This window comes from Mollisia scopiformis (assembly GCF_001500285.1).
Source record: "Mollisia scopiformis unplaced genomic scaffold LY89scaffold_8, whole genome shotgun sequence".
Classification (NCBI taxonomy): domain Eukaryota; kingdom Fungi; phylum Ascomycota; class Leotiomycetes; order Helotiales; family Mollisiaceae; genus Mollisia; species Mollisia scopiformis.
In genome coordinates this window covers 447,696-468,407 of record NW_017263588.1, presented here as the reverse complement: position 1 = coordinate 468,407, position 20,712 = coordinate 447,696, and the positions used below count along the sequence as shown (strand labels likewise).

Here is a 20,712-nt window from a genome sequence, read left to right as displayed (position 1 = left end):
GAAAACAAACTCTTCGTCTTCCCATATTTAGGTGCGTATATTCTTCGATCGCCAAAACTCAGGGGTCTCGCTAAACTCGTTGAGTAGAGTGTGGTCGAACATCTTCACAGTGCTCTTTTCACTCATGGTGCTCGGAAGTCGTGATAACCATTTTCAATAGTCATTCGGGTACAGTCAATTCTCATGGGGAGCTTCATTGGATATATATAAGAATCCGTATGTCTCGAATGAGAGAATTTGAGAGCATTTGAGTTGTCATTAATTTTCTAAAAATCAATAAACCTCATATTCTCTCAATACACATCATAAAGTCACTGACATCTAGAAAACTGTCTCAATGGAAACGATATCGCAATGTCAAACCAAACCACGAGAGCACATGTGAATCTGATGTTCAGGCTTTCAGCCCTACTCGGAAATCCTTCCCAGCATCGCCTCAGGAGAACATACAGACTTCCGACGAGGCCTTCCACAGAAGCACGGCTCGTAAACTCTATCAATGAAATGATAGCGCTATATTAAGAGCATCTCAAATCTTGGAAAAGGATTCCTCACAGATCTCTTCACTGCCCACCCAACTCGTAACCTTAAACCAACCCGAAAACCTGGCGACAGGAAAGCCTGTAGCTCTAGCGATGTAAGCGCAAATTTTAAAATTTCAAGCCCCGAAACCTTAGCGATCCTACTCCCTAGGGAGGGGTACCGCACGTTTCCACGGGCATCTCGAAGCCTGTTCAGTGGAGAACGTTGTGAGCCGGGTTCCCTCCCCAACCAAAGCCTGCCTGCCTGCCTGCTCGGGATTCCCCATGCGCTGTTGCAGCGCTGGAGGGGGGCAAATCTTACAAGAGCGACGGATCCCCGTGCTCACCATGAGCTTAGGATGAGCTCAGAGTGAGCTCGACCCCCGCCACAACCCCACCAGAGTAAGTAAGCTTGTTGTGAGGCCAGCACACCTTGCTTTCCACCCCTCATCGCATAAATCATGATATCAGCCACGATGCCAGATCATAAGGCGACCTACCACGGTGACGGATCTGGAAGCTGCTCCACCAGCACAAGTTCATCGCGAGTGCGGACGTCATTGACCGTGCCGCATATCCCGCTCAGAGGTCCGAAAATAGAAAGCGACAACAAAGTGGTTCCGTGTTTGCCGTTGGGAAGGCATAATGTGTGATGCCTGGCAACACTGCCAACGCTGGAATTTGTTTTGTCCATCGCTTTGATAAATGCGATCCTGGAGCTTCTTTCACCGCTCATTCGCTTAAGATGAAGTTGTGCTTAGTTATGCTTAAGTGAGCTTGTTATGGGATTAAGCTATCTGATATATGGGGCGTGAGAATAGAGCACAAGGCAGTTAGAACGACAATGTCGTGCATCTGGTGGAAGTATTCAGCCGTTACATGAAGTTCAAGGAATGTCGTTGATTTTAGCATTTAGATCTCGGAGAATACACGTGGGGCAATAATCTTGAATGTCTCGATCTTCAAATTGAGATATGAGATCGTTCTAGACACTGTTCCAGTCCTTCGACAACAGCCTCGTTGCCACGGGGACTGTGAATGGTCGGTCATCTAAGATAGATTGTTTTCATCTTGAAGCTGCCTTGTTTCCTATGTAGCTGTTCAAATAGGTACCACTTCACGCTCTCAGAGCAACGAGAATTCGTTGCTAGATGACACGATGCTAGATGACCCACCGGTATCAGACAAGGTCAAAAAGTTTCAGGACGGGACATCTCTTTGCGGGCTTGAGTATTGAATGAATTCTAATGGAGAAGCGTTGTTAGATCAATCTGGACGTGGTTGATGAGGTGTGCTGTATTGTCCATGAGATAACTCGAGACCATGGCAAATCAACGACTTGCACGAGAAAAGCTTCACGTTCCAGAGTGAAGCAGCGGCCATGAGTTGAACGGAGGGTACAGCGCGATGTATCTTCTTTCATCAAGATACTTCATGCATGTCTCGAAGATAGTGGATATGTCTTGGTGATCTTGCGTGTTGATGAAAATCTGAGAATTTGTGGCATCAAAATGATTCAAGAAGTGGTAGTTCACACTTTAACTTCCATAGATCCATGAACTTTTACAACTTCCAAACAAGTGGACTAGCTTACTCTCCATCTTAGTGTCATCTTCATGAATATTACGAGTGAACGCTCGTCTACGGCTTTTGAACAAGATCGAGTACAACCTTTGGGAAAGTACAAGATCAACACGGGACAAATCTTTATTACCTCCCTCTTCCCACCTTCAGAGTGTATCATCCCCCTCGGATCTATATCAAACAAGAAATGAAAACAAGATCTCATAAAAAGCTTCATCCTCGCTTGAGCCTCGCTTGTAAACAAACAAGTCTGCTCCTATCCAAAATAAAAAAATAAAAAAATAAAAATCTTCCTCTTTACACCAAGACGGAACAAAAAGACAAGCGAAGCAAAAACTCGGACCTCACCACCGAAGTGGGGAGATCGTAGAAAACTTGCTCGTTGTCGGGTGCAGTTTTTGAAGTCGCGATCGTTCGTTCGTATGCGGGCCAGGCGATTTTATCCCTATTCCTCCTCTTAGCATCACAATTGTCCTGAGATGGCTGCCTAACCATTCTGCCATGTGAGCTTATGGGATGGAAATGCTTGTTTAAAGTTATAAGACGGGTAGATGGGTACTTGGGTGGGGGACGAGGAAGTTTCGAGCTACGTAGTTGCGCTTTCACTACGTAGTTTCGTCTTCGAGGCATTGTTCTTTTGTCTTAGTGTCATTCTAGTATTTGATTCTCTTATTCTCACGCTTAAAGCAATTTAAATCGGAGTAGTAAGTAAAGCCGCAAGGTCTGCCGCATTGTCAACATATTGTTCTGTGTCAAGTTACTCATGAATTGGCGTCTGTTTCCTTAGTCCCGCGTCATTGAAGGGATTGAGAATGGCGATTTGAAGACTGAACCATCTGTACGTGGGTCACCTTTGCGTATTCTGCTGCTAGTTTACATTAGGAGACAGTTTTACTGCCTCGTTGGAAGATATTTTGACTATGACCTCAAGTTAGTTATTCATTCGATGTCTTTGTAAGTGGCTCAGATAAATGTAGGTTGGCTAAGAGCAAAAGGTCTTCTAGAATCTTGGCAGTCGAGAGCTCTGACTTTGAAGCAGTGTGTCTGCGCCTAGTATACCCATTTGGTCAATTCGTTGTGTAGACTCTTGAAGCTTGCTAAATTCTTTCATAGAAAGCTGGGCCACTTATTCCACAAGTCAGGTGCGAAGTGAAAAGACTCTTGCGCTATCTTGGAAATACGCAATTTTCCATCATAGCAATTTCAGAAGTAGAAAGTGCGGGCCTTCTTGAGACTTCTTGCGCGACCAAATATGCTTGTGACTCTGTTTGCGACGCCGAAAAATATGTTCCACATGCCACAATTGCCTCTCCATATTTACCCAGAGTGTAAAGTGCAGAGACGAGAAGATGCCCGAATCCTGCCTCCCAACGGTAAGCCTACCGTACGCTATGCTACCACGGACCCTCTTACATATATCTTATCCAAACATGAAGACATCCAAGATATCAAGCTCTTCTTTCCTATCGACAACTCAACCGCTTCTGAACTCAGAGCTTCGCCTTCGCCTTAAGCTCCTCGTCTATCCATCTCTTATTTATGACTGTATTCCTCAAGTAGGTCCACACCCCAATCATCCCAGCAAGCGGCGGACAAAGCAATAACAGCCAAGCCCACCACCTCGGACTCCTCTCCTTCACAACACTCATAACCCTATCGATCTCCCTCCTCAGCTCCTCTCTATCTCCATCATTCCAAACCACCACTCCCCTTCCCTCCCCCCGCCCCTCACACCTCCTAGCCTTCTCCCTCACATCCCCCTGACTCCCCACCCTGTTTTCCGCATCCTCCCTCGTTAAATGCGCGTCCCGATCCATCAACCTCCGCATCTGCACCTCTTTATCCCGCACCGCAACCACCATCACCGTCCCACACAACACATCCAGCTTACTCTCAAATAGCAACGGGATATCCAGCACCACTGCCCAATGACCTTTCAAATAGCACTTCAGCAACGCAATATACATCTCCTTCCTCACCGCCGGATGCACAATCCCATTCAAGACCCCGCGATCCCTCTTCCTTTCCTCACTATCCCCAAATACTCTCCTGCCTAACGCCGGTCTGTTCAATGGCGCGCCTTTGGAGCGATCGTACGCTGGATCATCGGGGAACGGGAGCAGCAGATCCGGAGTCGTGGAAGAGAAGTGTGCGACGATTTTCGCGTAGCCAGGTGTACCTGGTTCGACGACTCGACGGGCGAGTTTGTCGGCGTCGATTATGGGGAGGGAGTATGGGGGTGAGGAGAGGATGGAGGACACAGTTGATTTGCCAGTGGCAATGGAGCCGGTTAGGCCTAGGAGGAGCATTTTTTGGTGTTTCTTGTCGCGATGCGATATGCCGAGGAGAGGTGGAAGTATATAAAAGGAAGAAGCTGGTTTGGATTGCAATTGGGATGAAGTGGGATGACGCGATGTGGAATGATGGCGGGGCAGAAAAAGATGCCGAGCCGAGCTTGTCACTTCTCGGTTGAGTGGGCGGTGAAGACAGGGGTTGGAAGCTGACCCTACCGCTAATATATCTGCTCAGTTCAGTCGTCAGTCGTCTAGATACTACCTAATAAGTAGTTTTTCAAATGGGTAAGGAATTTGACGAAGAACTAGTTTTATCCTAGGAGGCCATTTTCAAGCCCTCGTCTCACTTCTTCTCAAATATTAAGATTAAGCATATGATATGTATATCAATTTCCCACCAGGGGCTATTCTGGAAGTGAACTCATGTACTCATGTCCTGCTACCATACACACTGACCTATCACAACCTCATAACCTCATTAAGTCACTAAGTGAGAAGAGTATACGCCAGCCATAAGTGAGTAGAATAAGTGCCCCTTTGATGAAAACCAAAATAAATCGCTCATTGTTGTATTTTGCCCTCTTCATCCTTCGTCGAAGGTTTTCCAGAGCTTGATACCACCGTCTGTTCTCCAGCAGTCTCGCTGGGTTTACTTTCCGAAATCTCCGTACCAAGAGCCATTGCCTTCTTTTCCTCATCAACCAAAATCAATTCGTCGGTCTCGTCGGATTTGAGAGGCAATTCCGCTTCGCCACTACCAACAAATTGTCCATCCTCCTTTTTAACATCCTTCTTCTCGTCTTCCTTCGACACCTCATCTTCAACATCTGCGTCAGTGCCATCGTCGTCCTTTGGCGGAATCTCAGCCTCTTTAACTTCCTCCTCTTCATCTTCGTCGTAGATTTTCAGACAGAGGCCTTCATCTTTGCTATACACCCTAAAGCCAACAATACAGACCGCATTCCATGGATCAGGCTCGTCATCTTCCTCTTCTTCTTTATCTTTGGACTTAGCCGGGGCAGGTGTGCTTCCCGTATTCGGACTTGGTCGTGGTCGCAAGGTAGGATCGTCGTCAGAATACATATCATCGAAGTCGGATATAGGGCTAGCACTGGATTCTCCATCTGAAGTGATGTATTGCTGGCGTTGAGGTGAATGCTTCCGCTCCTGTACGTAGACATGAGGAGGTGGAGGACCAGATCTTTCGAGTATGATAACTTCTTCGCGTGGAGAATTTGTGATCGAACTACCACGTGGTGTATCAGGCGTAAATTGCGAAACGTCAGTAACTGACATATCATCGGTTTGTACACCTTTGTCGGTGTCGTTCACCGCTTCGGAGGCTGGCTCTTTAATTGTTTGCTCAGATTCAGCACTTGATGTGCTTCGGTCATCTGTCTGTATACCTCTGTCTTCTTTGGTCGAAGCTTCCTCCTTGATGTCCTCAGTCTGAACTGCTTGGTCCTTTGGCTCGTTCTCTTCTTCTTCTCTTGCCTCTGCCTCATCTTTTGCTTCTTTCCGTTCCCGCTTTTCCCGGTTTTTCTTCTCCTGCTTCTTCAAGATGTCTCGGCTTAGATGTCTCTTCTGCCAAGCCTTGCGTCTAGTAGCGATCCGGGCTTCACGAGCCTTTGCCTTCTCTTGAGCCTTGCGACGTGCCACTTTCGATTCCATATGCACCGCACCTTTGCTATGAGCCAGATCATAGGACATGCCGACTTGAGCCAGTTTCTCATTGTCGGTCCTGCGTCGAGTTTGATACTTAATGACATCTTCTACCGATTGCCGTGAACTAATGTGACGATCTGCAACAATTTGAATGAAGACAGAGTAGGTCCCTGCGGGTAAGCTCTTCAGCTCAGCAACAACGCTTCTTTCCATTAGATAATTGCCATGGCTACGGACAATATAATCGTTCTCGTCTGGTGAGTCGACTTCATGTAGACGAAATTGCAGTCGGAAGTTATATTGACCCTGAAGGCCGTTGAAATAACGATCGTCAATTTGACTGAGAACGAGGACCACAGGTGACTCTTTTGTCAAGATGATGCGGAACTTCTGTTCGAATTCGGCTTTCCAGGGTACCTCTATAGAGATCCAATTCTGGGTAATTCGCCAATCTGGAGAGTCCATGAAGAGACGCGTGCGATCGAAATGCTGGTATTTTCGAAGAAGATCCTCATAAGAGATCCAAAACACGCTATCGGAGCCAAACTTGTGGTCTAATTCCAATTGAATCTCCGGCGTGAATTCCTTGCTGCCATCAGACCAAGGACCTTCCCAATTCCCTTTCTTTCCTTTACCCCAGGGATTACGAAGTTTGAGTAAGCGTTGACCAGTTGAGATTTCTCGTGCTTCCATAATGACATACGCATGGCCCTCAGATATCCCATCTCGATTGCCGTAGCCACCACCAAGAAGACCAGTAGAGCAGCCGAACAGAAATTCCTTGTTGACTTTCATGATTTCATCGTGCCAGAAACTTTCAGTGTCCAGAATATCAGACGTCAAAAGTTCCGTAGTAACACCGCCGGTGAGATCTTCAACTCCTTCGCCAATCCATCCGCCGCCCAAGGCAGCGTAATCACCATGTGCCTTTGCGTAAGCTTTCTCAAGAAGAGGTAGCCATGTCTCATTCTGGTCTTTACATTGAGCGAAGAACAATGCCTGAGATCCGGTTTGATATGTTTTTCGATATTCGGTCTCGACATCTTCTCGGTCGGTTTGCTCCAGCAAATGGCGTTGAACAGATGGAGAATCCCAGTCTGGTGACTTCAAATACAGCTTGTCATCAATTATGGATATTATCCAATCGCCGTCGCGATGAAATACGAAACCGTATATCCCGATTTTGGTATCATATTCAACACATATCCTCTGAATCCCAACTTCCATATTAGCCAAGGCGGTGAGACTAGCCATCAACCAACAGTCTCCCAAGCTTCCTTGCTTGACATCTGCAGGAGATATCTTGTCCTTCAAGAAAGTAGGCTTGTCGTATATTTCGTGTACTCTCTTCACAGACTTGGGGACATTCGAAGTTGGATTCGTGAATGCTCGTCCATTGATATCGAATTTGCACTCTCCAAGACCGTTGAGGCAATATCCCTTCTCCCACTTCAGATCCCAATCGATATCGAAGTCTGGGTCTCGATATCGCATATTGACTCGCCGACACTCCTTTATAAGCTTTTGTACTCTTTTTCGACATTCTTGTACAGCTCTTTCGAAGTCTTCGGAGACGAGGAGATTGGTTCGCTCGAGCTTGGGTACCTCTTTCGTGGAGGGGTCGGGGGAGCTCTTGGTAGTGGGGGTAGCAAATGGCAAAATGACAGTCGCTTTGCTGAATTTGGGCACAGAAAACTTCTCCCATATCTTGTTGATGGTTTCTTGAGGAGGTAGCTTCTTCTTCTTTTTCGTCTTAGGTTTAGCTCCAAAGAGCGGAGGAGGAGGTGGCGGAGGGGGCCGATGCCTTCTTCTGCTGATATCGGAGGATTCTGAATCGGAAGACATGTTCGCAGCTCGAGGAATAACTAAAAGGGACAATTAATGGCAAGAGAAACGGGCGTTTTGAGGAGAGATAGCAAGAAAGAACAGAAGCAGAAGTTTCGCAACAACACTTGACCCGTGCGTGGTACAGGATCAGGTTATATCTGGTCTCGTGAAGAGCAGACAGCCTTGCGATGAGTCGGACATTAGGACTATCCTTGAACGATGCACGATGCAGCTATCGATTGGATACCCAGGCAGAAGTGAACATGTGAGCGGCGACCGCTATCTGGATCCTCTTACCGTCTCCGTGTTTACCGTGTTGCCTCAACAAGTTCTGGGGTTATAGGAAGCCATTCGCCTGGAGGTGACCACTCTGCAGCTTGCATGCGATGAGATGCAGGCAGAGGAAGCCTCGTCCAATCTTTGCGACGATGCCATCTTCGCACCCTGACCGCGCTGTGCAATGTGACTCGACGGTGATTGCGACTTTCGAGGCCAGTGTTCAGCCGCACAAGTCACCTTTTACTGACCGAGTCTATGCCTTGAGGTGCCGGAGCTTTCACAGCCTCATTGGCAGCCTTGAATGGATCGTCACTGACGTGTCCCGGGATTTGAGAGCGAAGGAAATCAGACAAGGCGCCAGTCCGCAAAGACATTGTCGGTCTGACAATGTGCGACTTCAGATCGATTCTCGCGATATGAGGCGGGGGCCAAAATGATTGATAGGCCACGGTGAAGAGTTGGATAAAGTGGCAACGTTGTTCAGTGCAGGAGATGTGGATGGTGACAAAAATCATCCGCAGCGGAGAAAGAAGAAACATGCGCCACTTGCTCTCGCTTCGGTGAGTGGACCAAGCCACCATGCAGGACTCTCACCGAATCCAAGCTGGGCAATCCCATCAACTTGACGGGATGTCCTAGACAAAAGGCAAATGAAGGGCAACAAGGGCAGCACGACAAGAGCAACTAAAGATACTCCTCTTACCAGTAATGAGAGAAATCTCTTCTTCCCTCTTCTCTGTTCATGATCCGAGACTTGCAGTCAAGGGAGCTCCGGCTACCTACCTAAGTGGGAAGAGTGCCAAATTTCTCGGTCCTGCCAGAACAAATATCTTTTACGATCACGAATCTTCTCGCATTCGAATTCGGGAATAATCTCTTTCTATGCGTACTATGATGAGATTCTCAAAGGGTATCAAGACCCGATCTTTCATCAGAATATCAAGATGAGATGATCTGGTTGAGATGCCCATCGACCGTTATTGTGACGAAGGAAAGCTCTCTCGAAACACCTCGCAAGAGTTCTGACTGGCTAGTCGAACAATCTTTGCATCCGAGAGCTTCTCTCCCTCAAGCCTTAACTTGTAGCTCGGCCTTTTCACGCTTCAGAATGATCCGAGGAAACTTCTCACATCTCCCGAGTTTGTTTCGGAGATCAGACGGCCGGGAACACCATCGTTTAAGTTGTGCCAGATCTTTCCAATCGCTATGCTCGATTGCTGTTTTGTTTCCTTCTGGTCCAATCGCAATTTTAGATTCACCAAATAGTCATATCCGTTGAGTTCTACCTCGGCAAGTTGCTCGAGGAGGACTATGGTTTGTCCGAGTAGACACAATGCTGAGCACAATTGCCTGTTTGGTAACATTAGCGAAGGCATTGGAGAAACTCATATAAACTGATGGATTTCCTGTTGATTGTAACGTTCTAGTTCTGTGGTCATCTGAATTTCTTCGTCTTAACATTTTCTTGCCCCAATAATCCAAGATGCTTTTCCCATTAACTATAATATTCATCTCCCTCCCATTTCTCAACGCCGCTGGTACGGACGCTAATACGGGCGATCTTGGAACGTCAACCACGCAGAATGGACTTACGAACGATACTGGCTGCAAGGCAATGACCGTGATCTTTGCACGTGGCACAACAGAGCAAGGGAACGTCGGCACACTTTCTGGACCACCATTTTTCGCATCTCTTGCACAATCAGTAGGAACTGAGAACTTGGCTGTCCAAGGTGTGGACTATCCAGCAGATATTCCAGGATTCTTGGCTGGAGGTGATGCAAATGGAAGCAAGACGATGGCCCAGCTGGTAACTCAAGCTATGACAACTTGCCCCAATACCAAAGTTGTAATGAGTGGATACAGGTATACAGCACCTTCCATCATGAAAGTGCATCAAGGCTAACATATGTATAGTCAAGGAGGCCAACTCGTCCATAACGCGGCGAAAATGATGGACGCATCCACGACCGCAAAGATCAACTCGGGTATTATGCCTCCAGTAATCAACACGATCATGTCAAAAGCTTACAAGAGTTCAGTCCTCATTTTCGGTGACCCAGACAACGGTACTGCAGTCGGTACAGTGCCAGCATCGAAGACTTTGGTTATCTGCCACGACGGAGACAACATCTGCCAGCATGGAGACCAGATTCTACAGCCGCATCTCACGTACTCGATGAATGCGGGTCAGGCTGCACAATTCGTTGCTTCGGCTGCGGGTATGGCAGGCAAGGGGAATGGTACTGCGACAAAGTTTGTTGCGTAAAGCTTAGCAGTCTCTGTTGAATGTAATCTGCTATGTTGTAGATGAATAGACGAGGGCTCATTGTTGGCTGCTGTAATCTGAGAGATTAATGTTTATAGCTTTCTTGATATTGCTCACGATGCGCTACTTCTAGTTAATATTTAAAATGCATCGTGCTAATCCCGCCATTTCTGTGTTCAGAACTGTCGTCTCTTAGACGACTGAACAATTAGAAATGTGACTCGAGGCATCAAATGAAATAGCCATGTAATTGGCGATATTCTTAGTTTGATGAAGCTGAATACGCGTCGTCGTCTTAAGGATGTCTTGCACATCTTCAACGCTGCGGTGCCGACGTCACTCTCTCTTCCTAAGGCTACCTGATTCGCTAATCCGAAGCTTGCCTTATAGATTAAAATAAGAATTTTTTATGTCGCTAAGTCCGGAAAACCAAAGGTTGTCTAATATCTTGTTAGCTCAAGTGACAGATTTCCAGATGGACTTAGCCACGCCACAACGAGAACACGCCAAAATCGCGACTTTAAAAACTGCACCCGACACCGAGCAAGTTTTCTACGATCTCCCCACTTCGGTGGTGAGGTCCGAGTTTTTGCTTCTTAATCCTTTTCTTTTTTTCTGAGTTGAGTGGTTGCGAAGAATTTTTTTATATTGGATTTTTGGGACGTTTGTTTACTTTTTAAGCGAGCTCAAAACGTGGTATTGGTTGCGCACAATACTTTTGAAGTAATAGTAGGAGTTATGGCATGGCAGATCAATGTTTACAATAAGCCTGATTTGACACAATTGGATATGAACTGGGAGTTGGACTATGGGAGTTTTGATAATAGCATTGCACATGGAACGAACCCTTTCTCGCGACGTTAGTCAGTCTTGAGCAGACTGAAAAACAGCAAGACAAGACAAGACAAGATTAGACATTGATGAGAACCATACTAGAAACAAGGCTAGAGGCTTTTGATGTGAGAAATGAAACGCAAACTTCCACAGAGTGAGTCTAGAATTAAGATACCACTTGTGTCGAAGAGAACTTTTCACTTGAAACTACCCAACTCTACTCAAAAATTCGCCGAGTAGCTTAACTCAACCAAGTAATGCAGCATCTCACCCTCGACCCTAGTCCTCGTGATACTGATTTCGCTAGAGCCCCAAGAAGTGACGTTCTCGCAGCAAACTTTCATTTCCCCGCAATGTACTCTTACCCCGCCATGCCCCACTTTCTCCCTCCCCTATTGTCGCTCGCTAAAATGCAGACGACACTATGGCGACTTCTCGGGCCTATTCATCCATGCCAAGATATCGGATGATGTCTTCCGATTGTAATTGCTCGTTGAACCTTCAGAGAGAGGGGTTGTAATTGAGATGAACTTTTGTTCTTATGTAGGCCAAGACTGCCTTTGGATGTGCTGAGGAGAGCTTTCCGGTCCTGATGTTCGTGGATAGTGGGGACACTGAAGATCAGTTTGCTTGTGGTATAGCTCTCCACAATGCTTGGAGGTTAAATCGAGAGAGCTGTCTTTGTTTGTGTGATTTTCAAGTTCCTGGACTTGAACTTCTTAGGTCAGTGTTTTGAAGACCGCAAGATGTTTTCTCTCTCAATTCATTTGAGAGCTGCCTGCTTTGCCTCAAGTCTGTTCATACCCACTGTCGTAGCCCAAAGTGCTCCCACAGCCAAAGTTCTCAATGGCAGCTATTCCGGCGTGTACAGCGATGTTTATGATCAAGACTTCTTCCTTGGTATCCCATTCGCTCAACCTCCAGCAGGAGACCTACGATTCCGTCAAGCACAATCACTTAACACCTCTTTCTCGGAGACCAGAAACGCAACAGCATATTCTCCAGAATGTATCGGTTATGGTAGCGATGATTGGGTCCTTGGAAATGATGTCTCAGAAGACTGTTTGACTCTGAACGTCATTCGTCCTAGCGGAGCAGCCAATCTTCCTGTTGGGGTTTGGATCTATGGCGGTGGAAACACAGAGGGTGGAAATTCGGATCCACGATATAACCTCTCGTTCATCGTGCAGCAGTCTGTATATGCTCGTTCGCAGTTCATTGGTGTCAGCATCAACTACCGTGTCCAAGCTTGGGGGTTCCTCTTTGGACAAGAGGTGATGGACGCCGGGTCCGCTAATATGGGCGTGAGAGACCAACGTTTGGCCCTACAATGGATTCAAGAAAATATTGCTGCTTTCGGAGGCGATCCAACGAAGGTGACAATCTGGGGTGAAAGTGCTGGTGCAAGTGGGGTTGGTATGCAACTCATTGCATACGGAGGAAGGGACGACAAGCTGTTCAGAGGAGCAATAGCTGAGTCTGGAGGGCCAACAGGTTCCAGCAAATACTTATCTCCAGCACAATGGCAACCATACTATGACAAGATTACAAACGCGACAAACTGCAGTTCAGTAGCTGATTCGCTTGACTGCTTGAGAAAGCTTCCGACGGATGTACTCAGCAATGTGCTGAATAGCTCAGTCACAACAGGAGCGTCTTGGGGACCACAAATCGATGGAGACTTTCTGCAAGAGTCTGGCACGACTCAAGTTCTGACCGGCAAATTCGTCAAAGTTCCCTTCCTGACAGGTCGAAACCACGATGAAGGCACATCGTTCGCCACAAAAGGCATCAACACAACAGACGAATTCCTCGCAGATGTCATGTCAGCTGGACCAGACAATGCCACAGGACTTACAATTGCAGCTCTGTATCCCGATATACCCAGCATCGGCATCCCGGGCACACTCGCCGGTCGACCACCACCATCTCAAGCCTCTCTCGGTGCGCAGTGGAAACGAGCATCATCGTACACCGGAGATCTGAGACAACACGCACCTAGACGGCTCGTCACCCAGAGCTGGGCAGCCCACAACATAACAGCATATAGCTATCTCTTCAACGTCTTCACCAACGGATTCGATGCCACGATCGGAGTAACCCACTTCACAGAAGTATCTTTCGTGTTCAACAACATCTATGGGAACGGATACAACAACTCTGTAGCCTCAGATCCGTTCGAGAATAAGCCGGAGACGTACATGCAAGTTGCGAAGATGATGTCTAGGATGTGGGCGAGTTTTATTGTGGATTTGAATCCAAATAACGCTGGATGTAAGTGTCCGTCCTAACTTCCTGGTTCTTTCTGAACTTTCGCAGACGGCTGTATCGAGTGGCCGAAATACACGCTTGATGATCCAAGAAACATCGTTTTTGATGCGAATGTGACTGGTCTCGCATACATTGACCCGGACATTTATCGTGCAGAGGGGATCGCCTATATTCAGAGCCACTTGAACACAACATATGGTAGATGAATACTTCCTGGTTCCTGGATGTGCAAGAGACATGAGTGTGAGAGAAGGAGGTCGATAACAGTGCAAAGAGGAGACGGCATAACCTTAGTAGCTGTGCGTTTTCCAACCTCCTTATCTGATAACTTCCAGAAACCAAAGCTATTTCTCTTGAATATTTCTCAAAAGATGGATGTTCTCCTTTTCCATGTGGTCGCCTCGAGAAATAAGCTCATCCAATCACCGAACACTCACTAATGCAGGCACAACCTCGGCCCATTTTCACTAGCTTCCTATCGAAAGCAACCAAATTTCAGATTTTCACGAGCCTCATGAATCATCGCGACTCAACACGACCCACAAAATGTCTCTTCTTGCTCCAATATTTCGTTATCTCCCGCGCGGTAAGAAGATAAGCTTGCCGCGAAGCCTCGGCATGTATTTTTCTCCTTCCGATGTCATTTCTAGTTGATTTCACTTTTTTTTGCCTCTCGCTTTCTTTGGTCTTTGAGTATAGATTCCATAGACAGGATGAGCAAGAAGGGGGATTTCGAGGCTGTCCGGAAGGATATTGCTGAATTGATGCACCAACCAGAATACGATGATGGCAGTGCAGGTCCAGTGCTTGTTCGACTTGCTTGGTAAGTTCAGGTCCACGCCTCTCTATACATCCACACATTCTTGTCCTCTGTTATAAAGGCAGAATAGCATACTAACCCATCTCCAGGCACTCAGCTGGCACATTCGATGCCGAAACCGACACAGGAGGCTCCAACGGAGCTGGCATGCGCTACGAAGCCGAAGGTGGCGACCCCGCGAACGCAGGTCTCCAACACGCACGCGTCTTCCTCGAGCCCGTAAAAGACAAGCACTCCTGGATCACGTACGCGGACCTCTGGACTCTCGCCGGCGTCGTGGCTATCAAAGAAATGGGTGGCCCTACCATAGCCTGGAAAGGCGGACGAACAGATTATGTCGATGACAGTAAATTACCGCCTCGAGGCAGGTTGCCGGATGGTGCGAAGGGCGCGGATCATCTGAGGTGGATCTTCTATAGGATGGGATTCAATGACCAGGAGATTGTGGCGCTTTCTGGGGCACACAATCTAGGGAGGTGCCATTCTGATCGATCAGGGTTTGAAGGAGCTTGGGTCAATAATCCTACACAGTTTTCGAATCAGTATTTCCGACTTCTTCTCTCGCTGCAATGGAGGAAAAAGACGTTGAAAAGTGGAATTGAGCAGTTTGTCAACTTTGACGAGGATTCGGAGACGGAGCTCATGATGCTACCAACGGACATCGCACTCACTCAAGATAAGAGCTTTAGGAAGTACGTGGAATTGTATGCTCGGGACAAAGAGCGGTTCTTTGAGGACTTCAGTAGGGTGTTTGCGAAGCTTGTGGAGCTTGGTATCCAGAGGGATGCTGATGGGAATATCACCAATACCGATAACGAGAAGGGTGGTTATCATGCTGCGCCGAAGAAGAAGAGCACCCCTGGAAGTCCTGCGAAGAGTACTGATGATAAGGTGGGAACGAGTGAAGGAGAGCCGTTGAAGGAGGAGAATAAAGCTTTCAGGGCGAGGTTGTAAGATAGATATATGACTTTGGGTTGTTAGACGAGGTTCGAATAGACTTAGACTTAGACTTAGATTCTCGAATAGAGATTGAATGGATTCTCATTTCATTTCGCGTGCTTATAATTCTCAATATCCAGTACAAGAACGCTCTTCGTAGTCCACTACAATCGACGATGATACGGCATTGGAACAGGTAGTCTGATAGTTCTGTATCACTTTGTAAACACCATTTCGAAGTTGGTGCCTCCGCATTTCGCACATTTCGCGCGATTTGCGCCACTTGCGCAATATGCGCTGTCCGCGCCATTCGCGCTGGTATCGGTGTGGGGTATATTCACAGCAATGAATTTTACTTACAGCTCCATGAACTATTGAGAGACATTTGGAGGCTTTTTCACGAAGTGGTTAATGATCGTATTATAACTTGCGCCTTGCTTGACTTGTTATTCTGCTCCCCAGATGTAAGACAGCCAGTATTACAACTGGTATTCTAAATCAGTTCACAAATGAAGACCCTCTATTGTGCCTGGCGGCTCTAAAGGAACTCCTAGAGAAGAAACGAGGCGTCGCTGGTGGAAAGCAGTACGTCGTGGAGGAGAGACGATGGGATTGTATGATGAATTAGAACCTAGACGCAGAGATGCGCTGTACTGAGCAGATCCTAAGCCATGAATGGCAATAATCGTGGTGAATCGCACATGAGTTGGGTTCAAGGAATGAAACCATCCGCTAAGCCCAATGTCTGGACTGTCACTGCTTTGACTTCTGATCTTGAATCTCGGTCACTTGGTTGCACAAGCCTCGAGCAAAGATTGTGGGGAACGAATACCAAGGACAATATGTGAAATGGATGCAGCGCTCTGAGACTTTGATCGGGGAACAAGATCCACTTTATCATACGCTAAAAATGATCGGAGTTCGAGGGGTAACTTGACTCCGATTCTTTGGTGAAGACTTTTCATAGTACCAAATATACCAATTGTCCTGCGTGAACATCGAACATTAATTTCCCAAAAGTTCTCAACTACCTACCAGATTCAAAGTAGTTCAATAACTCCCCTTTCCCAAGCTTGCATAAGAAACTGCTGATACTGGTCAGGGTTACTTTCATGTTACTTGTATGCCCAACTAGAGCTACAAGAAGAGTGTCAGGTTGCTGAAAACTTTTTAGGGAAATCGAACATGCATTATAAGAAAATTAATGTTGTTCGCAGTAAAAGTACACCTTCGTGATCAAAGAACTAGCAAATTCCACAGAGTTTCAAATGAAGAGCAAGATAAGCGCCTCTTATAAGCTTCCAGTTCAGTAATGTCTCTCAGCAACGACGGCAACAAGTACAGTGCATGTCCGGATGCTTCTGGCATTACTTTCTCGTTGCTACGGAAAAGTAAGCCGGAATCCCACCTCTGTTGAAACAAGTCAGCCATGAACGTGTGCATCTAAGAGCCCACGTTGTAAAAAGAAATATAGGGCACACAACATTATGTGAACCCTTGAATTACCCCATAACAACTCAAAAGCAGCCAGGATACCCCATCTATTGGAACATAATTTCACAGCCGTAATGGCAAAGCCCTGGGATGTTGCAAAAAACAAAAGTGTGCATGCAGAAGTTGCAACAGAATGAAATCTGCTTTGTGATCGTCAACATCATGTGATACCCCTTTGTAGGATGCGCTCTCAGCCTCCACTCGGGGACTTTTGCCTTTGCGCATATGAAGCGTGATTGGATAGAATCGCAACCAATTGACGCTTCGCAACAAACCCGTGTTGACATGAATCGCAAATGCTTGATCCCACAGGCACCGGATCGCGGTAAAGCACTCAGCTTAGATAATGCCAAAGGAGCTGAGGAGAAGCAATTCTCGAACTTGCGTAGAGCTTGTCATGCTGTCATCATAGTCCGTGATAGATGTGTCGAGTTTTCCTCGAATCGAGGCCTTGGGCTAGAGTGGGCTGAAGGAACCCAAGCCTCGAGCCGCGTGGGAGGTGGAGCTTGGGAGCGCGAGCTATTTCCAGCGGCTGGCTGAGACGTCCAGATTCCAGAAGACAGTTTCAGGGCCATTCAGAACAACAGACGCAAGGTACCCGAAAAGTCGTTGAAGTTCAGGAACATGTGAGGGATATAATATTTCGGCTTCCAAAGGTTGAGGGAAATATGCAGATACTGCACCGTATGCAGGCGGTTATTCTTGTAAGAATTATTGATAGGGCTCGAAGATGTCGGTGCTTGGCCATCCATTTAAGCTTCTCCAATTATGCTGTGTCTAACCGGTTTGGGCCTGAACTATTAATCGACGCCGCAGCAAGACACTCGAGCCAGTCCAAGTCCTGCCTGCGTAGTCCAGTCCCTAGTCAATCCACCCAACTCCTCTCGCATTTCTCGTCGTGTTATCTCTCCTCTCGAATCCCACTTCCTCGACCACATGCGCCTGTCAGCTTGCACCAATCATCCTCCGTGATACCATGTCGAGGTAGATTGCACGGCAACCTGCCATACACCCTCCAATACCTCCAAAGATAGGAGAGCTCCACCACGCTCTTTTATCATCGCTGATTCCCCGCGATGTCCAACACAGATCCGAAAACTCCAGCACCGCGACATCGACAGGATGAGAATACTCTCTTGACAGAACATGCGTCCCCGTCGTCGCCGAATCTCGCTGCGGCTGCATTGAACATCCAGCACGCTCTGCAGAATACAGCAATCCCACTGTCCTTCCCAGAAACTCAGACCCCAAAGTCTGCCTCGATATTTCAGACCACCACCATAGCTCCTTCTCCGCCTCCGAACACGTCTGAACGAAAAGATTCTCCTCTTACCCCACTCGATACTACCTCCCGTCTCCTCCCTATAGATATCCACAATGCCAGTCCGAGTCCATTGAGCGCAGGTCTACGGATACAAACCGATATCATCCCTGGCTGCACAGTCACGGCAGCAAGCACCAATAATACGGCGCGGAGCTCGAGTGAATCGTCGCGAATTCCAATTCCGCAATCGAGACAAACGAACATTCCTCTGGCGAGAACCCCAAGTGTCAAAAACGTCTTCGCGAGCAGTGTAGGCAGTAACTCGGCAATTGGATCTGCCCCAAGCTCAGCGCTCTCTTCCCCTATGCTGAGTGCTATGGCAGATGTCACACCTCTACCCTCCCCTCTGATGTCTGGAGATTCACCTGGACCTTGGAGAAAGCTGGCATCACGACCAAATTCACGAGAACTCATGATACCCATCAGCGCAGAGTCGGCATTGGTTACGGCCAATGGCGAATCCATATCTTCAGCAATTGCAAATCAAGTCAAAAGACGAGCATATCATGGACTAGTCACCAACGCAAGCGAGTCTGCCTTAATACAAGCAAGCAAGGAGAAGAATGCGGATGGCCATCACAGGAATAGAAGCCTGAGCGAGTATATACCAGAAAATGTTCAGGTACCGAAGAACAGGCATATCACAGTGTCAGGCTCACACGCCCCCATCGAGGGAACTCCTGAATCAAATACAGCTGTGGACATGCATATGCGGAGGGAACCACATCTTGCAGTATCGAGAGGCTTAGCACCAGTTCCTAGACCACCAACACCACCATCGAGCAGAACTGGCGGGGAAAGCAGTGATAGTGACTCGTCCATGGTAAATCTTCCTCGAGCACACAAGAATCCACGTTATGAGTACTACGCAGCACATACCCGAGATGACTCTAAGTTGAGACGCTGGACGGCGTTGAAACTATTGGGACAAGGCACTTTCAGCAAGGTCATGCTAGCCACGAGTCAAGTTCCAGAAGAAGACAATCGGATAGACGAGAATGACGTGTTTGGGACTCAAATGGAGGGCATTTCTACGACAGTTCCTGAAACGAAAATGGACCGGAAGAAACTGGTAGCTGTGAAGATTTGTGAGCATGGACCAAAAGGAGGAGCATCCGAGGAGCGAGTAGAAATGTCTCTGAAGCGAGAATTGGAGATCATGAAATCGATACACCATCCTTCTTTGGTTCATCTGAAAGCATGGAACATTGAAGAAACTCGAGCTATTCTCGTTCTCAGCTATTGTCCTGGAGGAGACTTATTCGAAGTTGCAAGCGAGCATCGTAATATATTGGTTCCTGGACTTTTGAGGAGGATGTTCTCTGAGTTGGTGGCTGCTGTCCAGTATTTGCACGATAGACATATCGTGCACCGGGATATCAAGCTTGAGAGTATGTCTTTTGACCATTTGAGATTGAGTGGTGCTGATTGCCTGCCTTCTAGATGTCCTAGTCAACTTTCCCCAGCATGAGCTTGCTCGCCCACAAGACTGGTCAAAGTTTCCGTATTCCATCATCACGCTCACAGACTTGGGACTTTCTAGGCGTGTTGCCGATGATGAGAAACTAACTACTCGTTGTGGGTCTGATGACTATGCTGCTCCAGAAGTCATCATGGGCCAGCCATATGACGGAAGAGCAACAGATGCTTGGTCTCTCGGCGTTCTCCTGTACGCTTTGCTCGAGAGTAGGCTACCGTTCGATCCCAATCCAGGAATGTCAGAAGGACACAAGCAACGAAGCCGTACCAGTCACCGAATTGCCAGAGTGGAATGGCGATGGATCGAGTACGCAGGTGAAGAAGGCGACCATGAGGGTGACCCCGAGAAGTTCAGGGAGAGAGGCCTAGAAGGCGCAATGTTGGTCACAGAAGGACTTCTTAAAAGAGCAAGAAGTCGATGGACCATGCAACAAGTGGCTGATCAAGAGTGGGTCAAGGGTGGCATAACTGTTGATGGCGAGATCAAGTTCCGAGAAGAGGACAATCCCGAAGAAGTCTTACATCCGGATAGTGGCATTGAGATTCAGTCTGCCTTATGACACGACTCTTGATATACCCACCAATGGGACTTTATACCTTCTTTCCTTTGTCAGGGAGACTCTAGGGCGGGATGGGTAGGACAAGGTGGGATAGGACGACGGGACCATGTTTTCGAGATATACCTGCAGCGACATTTTCCCTTTGTTACAGAAGGACATAAACCTAAATAAAGAGGAAATCCTGGGTCTTTCTGACAGCGCGCGAGCGAACCTTTTGCTGGGATTTTTGGGTTAGCATTGGCGTTCTTTTCCCTTTTCTCAGCTACCTGAATGGGGGGCGTGGGAAGACGCATTTGCGTTGACTCCATGGCTTGAAGAAATCGCAGAGTATGAGTCGGGAGTGTGAGCTGTGACTTGGCGGTTGAGAAGCGAGCAGAGATTTCTGTATATTATACTAGGTGGACTAAAAGTTTCAAGAGGTGGGACGTGAGCTTGGTGAGGGTGTAGAGGAAGGTAGTAGACACAGAAATAAAAGATTTCTGTGGAAGTGTTTGAGACTATGTCTGATTCCTGTTGGGTAGCGGCGTGCCAAAGCTGATCATCATCTGTGGC

At 47.4% G+C, this 20,712-nt stretch overlaps 7 protein-coding genes across 7 annotated transcripts; 5 read left to right on the top strand and 2 right to left on the bottom strand.

Moving 5' to 3' along the window:
* Nucleotides 1-3,165: 3,165 nt before the first annotated feature.
* LY89DRAFT_479919 (CoaE-domain-containing protein) lies at nucleotides 3,166-4,507 on the bottom strand. The gene has a single exon (XM_018207836.1). It carries the CDS (start codon nucleotides 4,412-4,414, stop codon nucleotides 3,596-3,598), a length of 819 nt encoding a protein of 272 aa, XP_018073561.1. The 5' UTR covers nucleotides 4,415-4,507; the 3' UTR covers nucleotides 3,166-3,595.
* Nucleotides 4,508-5,275: 768 nt separating this feature from the next.
* Nucleotides 5,276-7,906, bottom strand: LY89DRAFT_568897 (cysteine proteinase; the record flags this gene model as incomplete). The annotated part of the gene is made up of 1 exon (XM_018208569.1): nucleotides 5,276-7,906. A coding segment is annotated over one exon (2,631 nt), but the record flags the coding sequence as incomplete, so codon positions are not given.
* A 1,029-nt stretch (nucleotides 7,907-8,935) lies between these two features.
* Nucleotides 8,936-9,551, top strand: LY89DRAFT_479862 (uncharacterized protein). The gene has a single exon (XM_018207835.1). It carries the CDS (start codon nucleotides 9,120-9,122, stop codon nucleotides 9,447-9,449), a length of 330 nt encoding a protein of 109 aa, XP_018073559.1. The 5' UTR covers nucleotides 8,936-9,119; the 3' UTR covers nucleotides 9,450-9,551.
* On the top strand, nucleotides 9,203-10,605 carry LY89DRAFT_480047 (cutinase-domain-containing protein). The gene is made up of 3 exons (XM_018207837.1): nucleotides 9,203-10,036; nucleotides 10,088-10,158; nucleotides 10,213-10,605. The coding sequence occupies exons 1-3, from the start codon at nucleotides 9,654-9,656 to the stop codon at nucleotides 10,437-10,439; spliced, it is 681 nt and encodes a 226-aa protein (XP_018073558.1). The 5' UTR covers nucleotides 9,203-9,653; the 3' UTR covers nucleotides 10,440-10,605.
* A 1,069-nt stretch (nucleotides 10,606-11,674) lies between these two features.
* On the top strand, nucleotides 11,675-13,750 carry LY89DRAFT_706064 (carotenoid ester lipase-like protein precursor; the record flags this gene model as incomplete). The annotated part of the gene is made up of 3 exons (XM_018217495.1): nucleotides 11,675-11,956; nucleotides 12,090-13,547; nucleotides 13,593-13,750. Exons 1-3 carry the CDS (start codon nucleotides 11,866-11,868, stop codon nucleotides 13,748-13,750), a joined length of 1,707 nt encoding a protein of 568 aa, XP_018073557.1. The 5' UTR covers nucleotides 11,675-11,865.
* Nucleotides 13,751-14,072: 322 nt separating this feature from the next.
* On the top strand, nucleotides 14,073-15,399 carry LY89DRAFT_642168 (heme peroxidase). Its single transcript, XM_018211742.1, has 2 exons — nucleotides 14,073-14,367; nucleotides 14,454-15,399. Exons 1-2 carry the CDS (start codon nucleotides 14,258-14,260, stop codon nucleotides 15,316-15,318), a joined length of 975 nt encoding a protein of 324 aa, XP_018073556.1. The 5' UTR covers nucleotides 14,073-14,257; the 3' UTR covers nucleotides 15,319-15,399.
* A 2,474-nt stretch (nucleotides 15,400-17,873) lies between these two features.
* On the top strand, nucleotides 17,874-20,160 carry LY89DRAFT_731616 (kinase-like protein; the record flags this gene model as incomplete). Its single annotated transcript, XM_018219586.1, has 2 exons — nucleotides 17,874-19,512; nucleotides 19,565-20,160. 2 exons carry the CDS (start codon nucleotides 17,874-17,876, stop codon nucleotides 20,158-20,160), a joined length of 2,235 nt encoding a protein of 744 aa, XP_018073555.1.
* Nucleotides 20,161-20,712: the final 552 nt, after the last annotated feature.

Coding starts and splice junctions, on each gene's coding strand:
- LY89DRAFT_479919 (XM_018207836.1), bottom strand. CDS start 4,414: ATGCTCCTCCTAGGCCTAACCGGCTCCATTGCCACTGGCAAATCAACT.
- LY89DRAFT_479862 (XM_018207835.1), top strand. CDS start 9,120: ATGATCTGGTTGAGATGCCCATCGACCGTTATTGTGACGAAGGAAAGC.
- LY89DRAFT_480047 (XM_018207837.1), top strand. CDS start 9,654: ATGCTTTTCCCATTAACTATAATATTCATCTCCCTCCCATTTCTCAAC. Junction 10,037..10,087: donor GTTGTAATGAGTGGATACAG/GTATACAGCACC, acceptor ACATATGTATAG/TCAAGGAGGCCAACTCGTCC. Junction 10,159..10,212: donor GACCGCAAAGATCAACTCGG/GTATTATGCCTC, acceptor ACAAGAGTTCAG/TCCTCATTTTCGGTGACCCA.
- LY89DRAFT_642168 (XM_018211742.1), top strand. CDS start 14,258: ATGAGCAAGAAGGGGGATTTCGAGGCTGTCCGGAAGGATATTGCTGAA. Junction 14,368..14,453: donor GTGCTTGTTCGACTTGCTTG/GTAAGTTCAGGT, acceptor ACCCATCTCCAG/GCACTCAGCTGGCACATTCG.